Source organism: Diceros bicornis, chromosome 25, assembly GCF_020826845.1.
Source record: "Diceros bicornis minor isolate mBicDic1 chromosome 25, mDicBic1.mat.cur, whole genome shotgun sequence".
NCBI classification, from domain to species: Eukaryota; Metazoa; Chordata; class Mammalia; order Perissodactyla; family Rhinocerotidae; genus Diceros; species Diceros bicornis.
This window is the reverse complement of record NC_080764.1, coordinates 27746430-27759723: the sequence shown is the minus strand read 5'-3', so window position 1 is coordinate 27759723 and position 13294 is coordinate 27746430. Positions and strand designations below refer to the sequence as shown.

At 41.2% G+C, this 13294-nt stretch overlaps 1 protein-coding gene across 3 annotated transcripts in view; it reads left to right on the top strand.

Moving 5' to 3' along the window:
- Positions 1-13294, top strand: part of PLXNC1 (plexin C1) — a 147237-nt gene that overhangs the window by 131094 nt on the left and 2849 nt on the right. For all 3 annotated transcript variants that reach the window (XM_058568651.1, XM_058568650.1, XM_058568649.1), the window contains exons 24-30: positions 2128-2182; positions 5629-5660; positions 5758-5865; positions 7051-7214; positions 9100-9247; positions 12204-12344; positions 12434-12508. In XM_058568651.1, coding sequence (XP_058424634.1) covers positions 2128-2182; positions 5629-5660; positions 5758-5865; positions 7051-7214; positions 9100-9247; positions 12204-12344; positions 12434-12508 — 723 coding nt within the window. The remainder of the gene's footprint in view (positions 1-2127; positions 2183-5628; positions 5661-5757; positions 5866-7050; positions 7215-9099; positions 9248-12203; positions 12345-12433; positions 12509-13294) is intronic.

Sequence of the window (13294 nt, the reverse complement as noted above, 5' to 3'; positions counted from 1 at the left end):
AGAGTTTATCCTCTCTCCACAATCCCAGAATGAAGGTGAGGATTTGTGTATCCCCCACCTGCTGCTGCTGTTAGACCCCTTTGTCTGGCCTTTTTGTGGACCAGCCCCTCAGAACAATTTACTCCTCCCAAGGAGTGAGGCCTGCCCTGTGCGTCTTAGCATCTAGTCCCCTCACCCTGAAGGGCACTTCTTCCTCTAGGTTGGTGTGGGGGAGGGATGCACTGGAGGCCATTTGGCCCTGGAGTCCATGGTCCCAAAAGGCCGTAGGTGAGAACTCTTGACTTTGTCTCCAAAAGAGGCTATACATAGGCATTGCAATAGTGTATCTGTGTGGTAAAAGCATTTATTGGTCACACATGTACATTTAAAATCTGTGGCAATTTTTTAACAGTTCTATTGAGATATAATCTATATACCATAAAGGTCACCTTTTTAAAGGGTACAATCAATGGTGCAGTCATCACCATAATCTAATTTTAGAACATTTTCATCACCCCCAAAAAGAAACCGTGAACTCATTAGCAGTCACTCGTCATTCCTCCGAACCCTACTTTAAGCAGCTAATAATCTGCTTTCTGTCTGTATAGATTTGCCTGTTCTGGACATTTTATATAAATGGGATTGTACCATATGTGGTCTTTTGTGACTGGCTTCTTTCACTTAGCATGTTTTTGAGGTTCATTGACGTTGTAGCCCATGTCAATACCTCTTTCCTTTACTGTACGGAAATTTTTTAAATGATATATTCATCCAACGCAATAATACCGTAATTTAAAAAGGACGAGCTGCCGGTAGCTGCAACAACATGGATAAACATCGCAGATCTTATGTTGACCCTAAGAAGCTAGACACAAGAGTATATAGTGTATGATTCCATTTATATGAAGTTCAAGAACAGATAAAACTAATCAATGGTGATGGAAGTCAGAATAGGGATTACTTCTGGGTGAGGATGGGGTGGTTACTGACTGGGAAGGGATAATGGGGGTACTTCTCGGGACCTTGATATATAATGTTATATCTTGATGTGGGTAGCGGTTACAGTGGTATATATTCAAGTGAACATTCATTGAGCTGTATGCTTAATATTAGTGAACATTAAGTACTTTCCTGTAAGTTATACTTAAATTTTACAGTTTTTATTAAAAAGTATATGTAGTTTTTATGATTTTATAAGCTTCTTTTTAAAAATATGATATACCTTCAGAAAAGAGAACAAATCCTAAGTGTACTGCTGGATGAATTATCACAAAGTGAGCACATCCTGTAACTACCACTCAGGTCAAGAAATAAAACATTATGGGGACCTCAGAAGCCCTCCCTCCTAATCATTACCCCCTTTCTGCTCCAAACATCTAACATCATAGTTTTGACTGTTTTTTTTAGCTTTATGTGAATGGAATCACACGATGTGCATCCCTTTGTGTTGGGCTTCCTTTGCTCAACATTATCATTGTGAGGTTCATGTGGTATGTGGTAGTAATTTGCTCATTTTCATTGTTTTATAATATGTTGTATGGATATATCCCAAATTATTTCTTCGTTCTAATGTGGATGGATATTTGGGTTGTTTCCAGTATGGGGCAATTACAAATAGTTTACTATCAGGATATCTCCTTATTTTCATTGGGTGTATACCTAGATGGGAAATTGCTCAGTCATAGGGTAGACACCAGCTTTATATACCACAGTTTTTGAAAACCTGTTTCAGCATTTAATATAGTAGGAACCTCAAAAAATTAAAGTGGCCCAAGCCTCTCTTGCCCTCTGAGAGGCTGGCGTGTATCCCAGCACAGCTTGGTCTTCCCCTCTTCCCTGGCTGGCCCGCCTCCCAGTGGTCCCACAGCATCCTGCCCTTCCCCTCCCAGCACTTGCCTCACGGCATCTCCTTGCCTTATGTGTCTCCTTCACAGGACCGTGAGCTCCTTGAGGGCAGAGGCAGTGTCTTGCTCATCATTAAAGCCCCAGCATCCATCCAACACAGTGCCCGGAACACAGAAATTCTTGATAAATATTTGATTTAATAAGTGAGAGAATGTAAGATCCATCCAGCCATCTAATTCCTGGATGAAGTTGAGAAATACATTAAATTTTGAAAACTCATATATTTTTTATCTTTGCTTTCAGATATCAAATGGATCCACTATAAATGTCTTTAAGAGGATAGCCAATTTTACGTCAGGTAACCAATATAATGTTGTTAACCTGTTGTTCTCACCCAGCTTTATAAAGTACCGCTTTTTGCCTCTCAGATATATTGTCACAAAGGTGAGATCGAGTTGTTGCTATGTAATTCTCAGAACGTGGAGAAAAGCCATTTCGATCTGTTTCTGGTCCTGAGAATGTGAGCCCTGTGAGGAGGAGGAGGACGGGAAGCAGTAAACGGTGTCTGGCCCCAACTGCCGGGCTACTGAGGAAGCTGCTGCCTCTGAAGGGCCCTAAGCTCAGAGCAAAATCTCAGCCTTCCTAACTCTTCTCCAACTTCTCAGCAGGATGGGGGCTAACAGAGGAGATGCCCCTAGCAGACTGAGAGGGAAGCTTGCAGATAATCACACAGCCTGAACAAACAAGATAATCCACTTAGAAAGCCCAATCTCCTAGTGGTAGCATTTGCAAAATTCCAGAGAGTGGAGCAAGACAAACTAAAGAGGGAGCTTTTATGGGAAAGTCAGTAGGCTGGTCTCTAAATACTCTTCTACCTCCCTGATAGCCTCGGGGCAGGAAAACACAGTGACGGTGCCTTGAGAAAATCCCTAGATCCTGTTCCAGCTTTATCTCCAGAGACATTATACCCTAGCCAAGACAATTAGTTCTAAGTCCTCGAAAGGTTCTGGGCCTTACCAACAGGGCCTTCTCACATGCACAGCTGGAGGTGGGGCTTCCAGATTCCTGAATTCAGTACTAGGAGCAGCCTCATGGGTGCCAACACCTGGTCAGTGCAAACAGGGAATGCAGGGCTCCCGATTAAATAGGATAATTTGGTGTAGGACACCCCTTTGGGGACACCCCCACCATCCATTGTGACATAGTAACAGAAGCCATCTCGCAGAGGGTGGCTGTCATTCTGGAATAAGGGGGTTGGTGTCCTCGTGGAAGGGGAAAAGTGGAAGAGCTGTGTGTTTTAGGCCTCAAAGGTTGGGCCTTTTGCAGAGCTTGTTATTTGGGGATCTTACATTTGGATCTCTTCATCGGACCTCCAGGCAGTCAACGCCTCTGCTTCCTCCCTGTCCCGTCCAGCCGAGAGCCATCATTTTCATCACTCTCCTGCTAACCCTCCAAACCCCCTGCCCCTCTGTCCTATCATCACCCCCTCTGTCAAAATCCCAACCCTGGATGAACCCAACTACTAGCCTTTCCCGAAACTACAACCAGGCAGCCACAGGAAAAAGGCACACAACAGCACAGTTGGAGTCATTATAAATTGATGGTCCCCAACTTGACCAGGGCTCTCAATGCAACCTCCTCCCACTGTGCTTCTCTAGGCAACTCACTCTGTGTTGTCCACAGTGCTACCTTCTCTCCTTAAAGCTCTGACCCACACAGCTCTATCAGCAGATGACTTCACCCTGTATTTCACAGAGAAAACAGAAATCAGAACTCCCTCAACATCCAGCACCCTACCTGCGTCTGCCCATTTCCTCCTCCTTGCTTCCCTTGACATTCCAGGGCTGTCCTTCCTCCCATCCAAGGCCAGTCTCTCACTGTGCTTTGGATCCCACCATCCTTTCTGACCTTCTGAGCATCCTTAGGCCACCAGTAATCTTTTCTCTCACTTGTACTTTTTATACCTCCCCATCTTCTATATTTTTTCCATTAGCATTTCAAGATGTTCTAGTCTTACTTATCTTCAAAACAAAACACCTAGTGCCTTAATCCCTCTTTTACTCTTTTTTTTTTTTGAAGAAAGAGTCAAAACTGTCTTTATTAGCAGATATCATAATTATTTACATAGAAAATTTTAACAAATGTAAAAAACAAGCTCATAGTACTCAGAAATGCTTTTAACAAGGTCAGAGAATACAAAGTCAATATATAAAAATCAACTGTTTTTTTAATGCTAGAGGCAGTAAATTAGAAAGGGAAATTTTAAAATCCATTTACAGTAGCATAAAATATAGAAAATATTTAGGATTAATTTAACAAAAGACGTTAAACTGTTATGGAAACCAAAGTGGGTTCACCTTCTAGTGAGTTAAATCAGACTCTCCACCGGAAGTAGCTGTTACACAAAGTGAGGTATATTTGCAGCAAATAGGGGACCATGAGGAACCATTTCCAAAGTTAATGCTCTCCCTGAATAAACGAAAGCAGGAACTTTTATTTTGGATGGGGAATGAATATTCAAAAGGGAGAGGCGGGTATTAGCTTGCACAGGCTCAGCTGGAAAACAAGCTTCCACATACACTGCAGGTTACGGTGATAAGGCCTAAGCTCCTCCTGGAGAGATCTTAGCATTAAAAATAAGGCAAAGGTCATGGGTTCAGCCCTTGTGGTAAGGCTTGGTCCAGTTCAGGGTGGTCGGTGATTGCATCTCCTTAACGTAACAAAAGGAAAAAATAATTTGGAAAAACAGTTAAATTCTTCCAAACCCACCCTTGAGTTCCTTGGGGCACCTAGTCAGTGACAAAACCACTGCACATTGAAAACTATAAAACATTCACGAGAAAAATTAAAGAAGATCTGAAAAAATGGAGAGATGAACCATAGTCATTGATTGAAAAACTATTAAAATGACAATTCTCTGGGGCCAGACCTGTGGCGTAGTGGTTGAGTTCAGCGCACTCCCCTTGGGTGGCCTGGGTTTGTGGGCTCGGATCCCAGGTGTGGACCCACACCACTCGTCAGCCATGCTGTGGTGGCGACCCACATACAAAACAGTCCCTTTACTCTTTACAGCCACATTTCTTCCAAGACTGTCCTCACTTGGTGCCACTCTCCCACTGCTCTGTGAGCTCCACCTCATTGCCCTTCTTTCAGATCTGGGAGTCATGTTCCTTTACACTGTAGGACCTTTGCACCCATTCCTCTTCCTCCATTTGCCTGGCTAACTTGATCCACTCCTTTAGGTTCAGTTCCAACATCCCTTCCTCAGAGAAACCTCCCAGACTAGGTCAGTCCTTCATTAGACAGTTTCTTAGCATATAATCCTTCTTCACAGTCCTTACCACAATCGTAATTAATTAATTCATTGTGTAATTAGTAGTATGAAGTCTCTCATTGGCTAGGATGTAAATTCCATTAGGGTGGGAACTAGGTCTATCTTACTGACTGCTGTATGCCTCGTAGCCCCTGGCACAGAGTAGGTGCTCCAGGTACATTTGTTCAATGAATGTGGCTTGAACCCCTCCTACCCCATCCTCAGCAAGTGATCACTCAGCCTCTGTTTTAACACTTCCAGGAACAGGGAACCTCTTTCCCACTCCAGCCCCCTGCCCATCCATCTTCACACTGTTCTTAAGATCTTAAGACGCAGCAGGAGGAAAAAAATGTAGCTATGAAGAGCTCAAGTAGAGGAGCTCAAGTAACCTCTTCTGTTTATAGCACAAATGGGGCATTTTATGAGAAGGCCAATTAGCCCGTGGTTGTTTTTTTAATGGACTGTTTTCTCTCCCTTTCTCTGGTGTTCAGATGTGGAATACTCGGAGGACCACTGCCATTTGGTGAGTTCAGCCTTTCTTGTGCTCGCTGCTGAATTGGATGCCTTCTGTAGCATGAACGGTCTCCTTGGGTAACGCTTCCACTTTGTCTTCCCTTTAGATTTTACCAGATTCGGAAGCATTCCAAGATGTGCAAGGAAAGAGACATCGCGGGAAGCACAAGTTCAAAGTAAAAGAAATGTATTTGACAAAACTGCTGTCGACCAAGGTACACTTACTGTTCTGGGAGCGTTTTTATGGCTACCTAGGGGGTGTATGATGTGTTTGACTTAATTTCCATTGAAGTGTGAAAATGTTTCCAATCCCTTGTGTCTTCTAGCAAAGCAAAATGAAAGTTTAAATTGTAAACACTTCCTACCCCGTCTTCTTCTTCTTTCCTTTTTTTATAAACTGCAAAGATAACAGCAATTTACAAATTTCTACTGTAGCATCTTCAATCAGGGATTTCATATTTTTCCCAGTCCCTTTACTCACCATTTCACTATTGTTATTTTTCAGGTTGACAGCATAATTATTCCTTTTTGTTTACCTGTTGTTATAGATGAGCAATAAAACTCCCTCTTTGAATTGCAAATAAAAGGGAGAGAGGGTCAGTGACTATAAACCTGGTAACGCTGACGTTTTTTTTCATTTTAAAATTAAGACTTCTGTTCACATATAAAAGTGTCAGATGTGAAAGCCAGTGGAATAGCAAATCAGGAGCAAATTTTACTTTATGTGGAGTGGGATTAACAGAAGTCTGTGGTCATCCTTTTTTTCTCTGAAATGACTAGCAATGTAAATGCTATTAGCTACACCTGGCCCTAGTCTCCTGATGGGCACGCTTTAGATTATAGCAGAGGGTCTGCTTAGAGCTTAGTAGATTTGTTTAGTGGGTAGAAGACAGCCAGAGCCTCTTGATTTTCTCATCTGTCCCCCAGAGCTCTGCCTATTTGGTTTTTGTACAACACTCAAATGGTTTGGAAAGTACACAGCAAAACCCCATGATGGAAATATATGCAACAGGAAAAATTCTGGGAACCGAGGAACATCACTTTAGTTTTTCTAGGCTGAACATAACTAATAAAAGCTAAACGTCCGTGGCTTTTTGGTTTATGTAGACAGCCCTGCAACTGACATTTCAACTGCTAGAGGTTTCTAGGATATCCTCCCTGTTGACTAAACAATGTTGTTATCAGCAAGAAGCTTATGAACCAAATCTCAGCCTGGGCATGGATTTTCAGGATCTTTGTCCCATCTGTGAGTGTCGGCCTCATTGATAATTTTACATATTCTCTCTCCAGCTTGTTTTTCATATCATTTTCTCTGAACTTTGATTTCATTTTTCATGATGTTTTCAAAACTGCTACCCTATTTTTTTAATCTCCCAAGTCTGATATTCTCTATCTTTCAGGTGGCAATTCACTCTGTGCTTGAAAAACTTTTTAGAAGCATTTGGAGTTTACCCAACAGCAGAGCCCCAGTTGCTATAAAATACTTTTTTGACTTTTTGGATGCCCAGGCTGAGAACAAGAAAATCACAGATCCTGATGTGGTACATATTTGGAAAACAAACAGGTGGGAACAACAGTAGGTGATTACTGACTGTTTTCAAGAATCTGGGACAGAATCTTACCTAAAAGGAGGGCATGGATAGTTACAGAATGATTCATTTATCCCTCTAGCAGAATCTTTTGGTTTGGTTAAGCTATCATGTGAAAGCAGTTTCTTGCTCTGTTACTATTTTTAAACAATAAACAAAAACATTCCTATGCCAAGAATCCTATTCTTTAGGATAAAATAAACAAACTCTCTTATCCTTAATGCATGAAAAAGACTTTGTGTGGAATGTTAAAACAAGCTTAGCTTGACCAGCAAAAGATGACACATTTATATTTTAGATTTTTTCATGTAATTTTATGAAAGACTCTTGTCCCTCAGAGAATTAACCACTTTGCAATTTGTAAGCTGTCTATACTGTGATTCTGTATGGAAATTTCTGCTTTTATTTGATCAAATGCAGCACTCAGATACCATGAGGATTAGCCAAAGGATTGTGTTTTGTTTTGTTTCTTAACATTTTACCTTAAGCTGAGGCAAGGCATCCAGATTTATTCTACATTTCTCCTCAGTAAAGAGACATAGCTCATTACCTCTATTTGAAATAACTTTGTGCATGAGCTGAATAAGATGCAGAGTTAAAAAGTAATAGAACTTCTCAGTGCAAGCTCAAGCCCTCCCAAGCATTGAGGTTGGTAGCCAGCCCGTTTTAAATAAGTACTAAAAGCTGAAGTTCCAGAGCTCTAGGTCTGATCTCCTCCCATTTTATCCAGGTCTACCCCAAATCTCTACTCTGGCTCACCATCCTGTGTTCTAGCCTCTTATTCCCAGGCTCTGCTACCCCCACACCAAGCTTGGGTGCTGCAGGCTACCATTTCACTGTGAAGATTGTGGCCTCTGAGCAAGGGCAGTTAAGAAGGAGATCATTGAAGGACTTGAAATGATTCCCAAGTTCATATTCAAATATTTTTTTGAGTACCTGCTATGTGCCAAGCACTGTTAGGTGCTGGAGATATAGTAATGAACTGAACACAGAGTTTGCATTCTAATAGGTGGAGACAAACAATAAATAAAATAGATAAATTGTAGTATTTTAGAAGGTGATTAGTACAGTGGACAAAGTGGGAAAGGAGGATAGACAGTTGCAGGACAGTGTGGTCAGAGAGGCCTTGTGGAGATGACATTTGAGGCAGGTCTTGAAAGGGGAGAGAGCATAAATCATGAGACTGTCTGGGGCAAGACAGTTGCAGGAAGACGGACAACAAAAGCAAAAGGTCCCGAGGCACAAGCTTGCCTGGTGTGCATGAAGAACAGCGGGGAGGCCAATGGGGTTGGAATGAATAAGGTAAACAATAGGAGATGAGGGCCCAGGCCCATATCATACGGGGGTTTCATCCAGAGGGGCATGGAGAGCCACAGAGGGTTTTGAGCAGCGGAGAGACAGGATCTGGTTCTGTGTTAAGAGGATTGCTGGTAGTTGTCAGAGAACTAACTGTTGGGAGCCGGGGGGTCATAATGCAGGTGAGAAATGATGGTGGCTTAGGCCAGGGTGTAGCACTTAGAGGGAGCAAGAAGAGGTCAGGTTCTGGAGATCTGATGAGATGTTCTCATTGGTAACCCTAGTCTAATATAATCTGGAACCATCTGAGAAAATTCTCGTCTTGTCAGTGGCTACTTTCAGACTTATCCTGCTCTAGTCCTCCTTTTCAGTAGCTCTGTCACCTTAACCCTTTCTTGTTCTCTCTGAGTGATGCTGCCATCTGTTGCTTGGTATGTTTGGCAAAGCAGACTTGCATACTTCAATAACAAGGACAAAAACACCTGTTTACAAACTGTGATAAACACAGCATCCGCCTCCTGTGAATGGCTGTATTTGAAAAGAGATTTCTCTCTCTCGGAACAGCCTTCCTCTTCGCTTCTGGGTAAACATCCTGAAGAATCCTCAGTTTGTCTTTGACATTAAGAAGACACCACACATAGACGGTTGTTTATCAGTGATTGCCCAGGCATTCATGGATGCATTTTCTCTCACGGAGCAGCAACTTGGGAAGGTAAGGCCCAGCTTTAGTATTTGTGGTATGTACCCCTGAGTCTGAAGCTCTCTTTCTTTCTTGTAAACATTCAAATAATACACAATTGGTCTAAACCACACCAGCTAAAAAAAACAATGATGGTCACTAAAAATTGGCTTTTCTTTAAAATCTGTCTCATTTGTTTCTATTTTTAATCTAGTTTTTTTTAAAAAATGAAAACCAAAATAGTAGATTATTATCCCCAACTCTGCCTGTGGAAACTCTTACCACAAAGTATAAACTTTGTTTTCTAGAAAAATATTCTACGGACACTAATAAATTATAAACCCAAAGTATGAAACTACTGAAATTTGCCTAAATTAATTCCATCTGAATACACCTAAAAGAGTCTATTTGAATATAGCAAATTGCTTTTAGGAAGAAAATCTTGCCTGAGATTTCTAACACCACCAGTTTGTCAGTTTGTAATGTAAACATCAATATTGTTTTTCCTATGGTTTTCTTTGCTGAGCAAAAGCCCTAAGAAAGCAAAGAAAGATGAAAATACAGAGCAAACTCGGAAAGAGATGTTTTGGTCTTATTCAAGCACTTCAAAATATATTAAACTGAGCAATATCTGTACCTAATGGGTTTCAGAAAATCTTTTAACGCTGAGCAGTGGCTCTTTGGTAGAAGGATTTTAAGAGTGCCTGGAATGAAGTGTGATTGATGTTTCAGAGGTGCCTCAGACTCCTAGTCTAAATCTAAACTCACTGTCACCACTATTTCTGGAAAACAAACCTGTTTTTACTCTTGTCTGCCTAGCATTTGCCTAGTCTCTCAAGGTAGAATCCTTGGCATTATCCTTGACTCCTTCTTCCTCCTTCCCCCAGCCTCTATCCCCACTTGGTCGCTACTTGCTTCTTTCTCTAAGTGTCCCGGTCCCTTTCTTCTCCTTCCTCTGTGCTATCCCTTCAGCCCTTCTCCACTGGGATAACTGCCTCCTCACTGGTGTCCTCGCCCTTGCTGTCCATCTCATCCCCCCAACCTTTCCTTTTCACTGTCTCAGGTTATCTTTCCGAAAGATATATCTGATCTTGCCAGTCTCCTGCTTAAAAATTGTAAACACTTTCCATTACCTACCAGATAAAATCTTTACAGTGCCACATGGCCCTTCCTGATTGGGCTTCAAGTCTCTTTTCTGGCCTCATCATTTTCTTGCACACTCCATACACCTTCAGTGCTACAGCTTTTACTTTTCCCAAACTTACCGTGAACTTGTTTTCACATCCCTGTGCTCACCCCATTCCTGTCTTATAACCCTCTGTCTAGTAAAACCCTACTTATTCATTCATTCAACACACGTGATTTCCTAACGTGTACCAGAAACTGCAGGAGACTCAGATCAGTCAAAATATACCTACTCTGTGAACTTTCCCCTGATGTATTGCCCACACACTTTCTTCATTTGACCAATCAAGTTCTTCTTAGCACGCAACACACTGAAAGACATTTAAGTGCTTATTTATTCATAGTAAAAAATGGCCGTTTAGGGGCCCGCCCGGTGGCGTAGTGGTTAATTCACGCGCTCTGCTTGGGCGGCCCGGAGTTTGTGGTTTCCGATCCTGGGCGCTGACCTATGCACTGCTTATCAAGCCATGCTCTGGCAGCGTCCCATATGAAGTAGAGGAAGATGGGCACGGATGTTAGCCTCGGGCCAATCTTCCTTAGCAAAAAGAGGATTGGCAACAGATGTTAGCTCAGAGCTAATCTTCCTCACACACAAAAAAAAGGCCGTTTAGTGATTACTTACTATGTTCTTGGTATAGTTCAGTTACTTCTCACGAGAACCACATTAAGGTAGTTATTATTACCCTCATTTTATAGATGAGGAAATTGATGTTCTGAGAAGTCATAAGTCTTGCTTAAGATTACACAATGTTATTATGATCCCCTTTTCTTTACTCTACAGCCTGCTTCTAGTTAATGGCATCATATTAAGCGCTGTGTAAGTTTGTCTTCCCAACTAGACTGTGAGCTTCTTAAGGGCAGGTATCAGTCTTCTTCGCCATTTTACACTCGATGCCTGCTCACAGTGCAGTGCCTGGCCAAATAAATCTTTCTTGAATGAATGATCACATGATCTGTGAGTTCTGCTTAAACTTGACAAGTGAAAAAAGTCTCAGTAATATCTTGGTCTAGGCATCCTTCAGAATGATTCATCAAGCCATTGATTCAGCCATTGGTATCACCATTCAAGCCACTGATACATTTAAAAATGTATTGGGACATTAGTCCTATCATTAACTCACCTATCTTCCCTGGGTAGAATTTTTTTAAATTTTATGAAAAATAATGACTTTTTAAGTGAAGAGTGTATTTTTAATATTATCACCGTTATGATTACATAAAAACTTTCAAACTGCCAGGGAACTTTCGCAAAATCAGATATCAGAGCCACCAATACTAATGACCATACACTTCATTAAGGACACCAGAAGATCTTTATAATCTAATAAAATAAAAAGGACAAGCAAAAAAAATCTTCCACTGCCAATTACTTACCACTTTCACAGTTATAGAAATGGCTCAATCAGACCTACAATCAAGTCTTTTATAAATGCCAAGATTCACTGGTGGGTGAGGAAGAGAGCAAATGTTTTAATTCAGGCTTTTTACAACCATTAGTAATGAACTATGATTGAAATAAGTTCCATTGTTACAGTAACTCAAAATCATGCAAAAATAATAATTTCAGTTCTTTTATGAGAGAAAGGCAGAATATATTAGCATTTAATCTGCCTGAAAATAACAGTGACTCACCAGAACCATCTAGATAGCAGTCAGTCATTCAGTCAACATTTATGAAAGCCTACTGCATGAAGAAGCCTTGTTATCAGGAAGTAGTAACAGTGGTGGAGGTTTAGCTGCATTGGTACTGTTATAAATTCCCCATGGTTTTTTACTCTTTTGGCGGTGGTTGCTTTTTTTTCAGGAAGCACCAACTAATAAGCTTCTCTATGCCAAGGATATCCCAACCTATAAAGAGGAAGTAAAATATTATTACAAAGCAATCAGGGATTTGCCTCCATTGTCACCTTCAGAAATGGAAGAATTCTTAACTCAGGAATCTAAGGTATTGTTAGAAAGTAGAAATGAGATTTAGTTACTTCTTTTTTTTAAAAAAAAGTCATTTCAGAATTTCTCAACAACTCTCTCTTTAAGAAACATGAAAATGAATTTAATGAAGAAGTGGCCTTGACAGAAATCTACAAATACATCGTAAAATATTTTGATGAGGTAAGATTTTAAATAACATTTTTAAAAATTGATATGAATCAGTCACCAGGATTTGGTTATAGAGCATTCTACAGGTCTCAGGACAGCTATGGCATCCCAAATGGCCAGAACAGGAGGCCAGGAAGCCTGTCTGAGATGGGGGATCCTGGCGCCAAGCCAGACCCTGCATGTGGCTGCCCCTCTTACAGTTTTATCATGCTGCCCAGCTTTGGACCAGCCTGAATTTACATTTGAGTTCCTGGGGCCTACAGCCACACTGACTCAAGTTAACTTTGACGAGTGAGTAGTGGTCCTGTGAAATGGGGCCAGCTTATGCTTGATTATAATCTGCTAAAATGAAAGCTAAGCTTGTTAAATTGCCTAGATTCTGTTTCAATAGTTATATGAAAGTATGACATATTTCTAACTTAAGCAACTATTTCAATAAACCATTCTCCTTTATGATTAATTCTCCTTAATCTGGATTTTTTTCTTTGGGAATTCACACAGACACAGTCATCAGATGCGCTGTTTCCAAATATATGTTAATTCCCCCTTCCCTGATTCCCCCCCCCTCAGTCATGCTGGGACAGGCTATCCATGTCAATGGTGAGAATAGCTCACCAATTCCATTTGCTACTTGAAGATCAAGTGAAGCGCTAAGGTAGGGTAGAGGCAATGAGTTCCTTAAACATGATAAGCATCCCTCTTTCCAGGGGTCAGGGGTTAGAAGGGAAGCACTGGGGAGGGGAGGGGAGAGGAGGGACTACACTGGCTAGGAGGGGAGGGAAGGGAAATATTTATGTC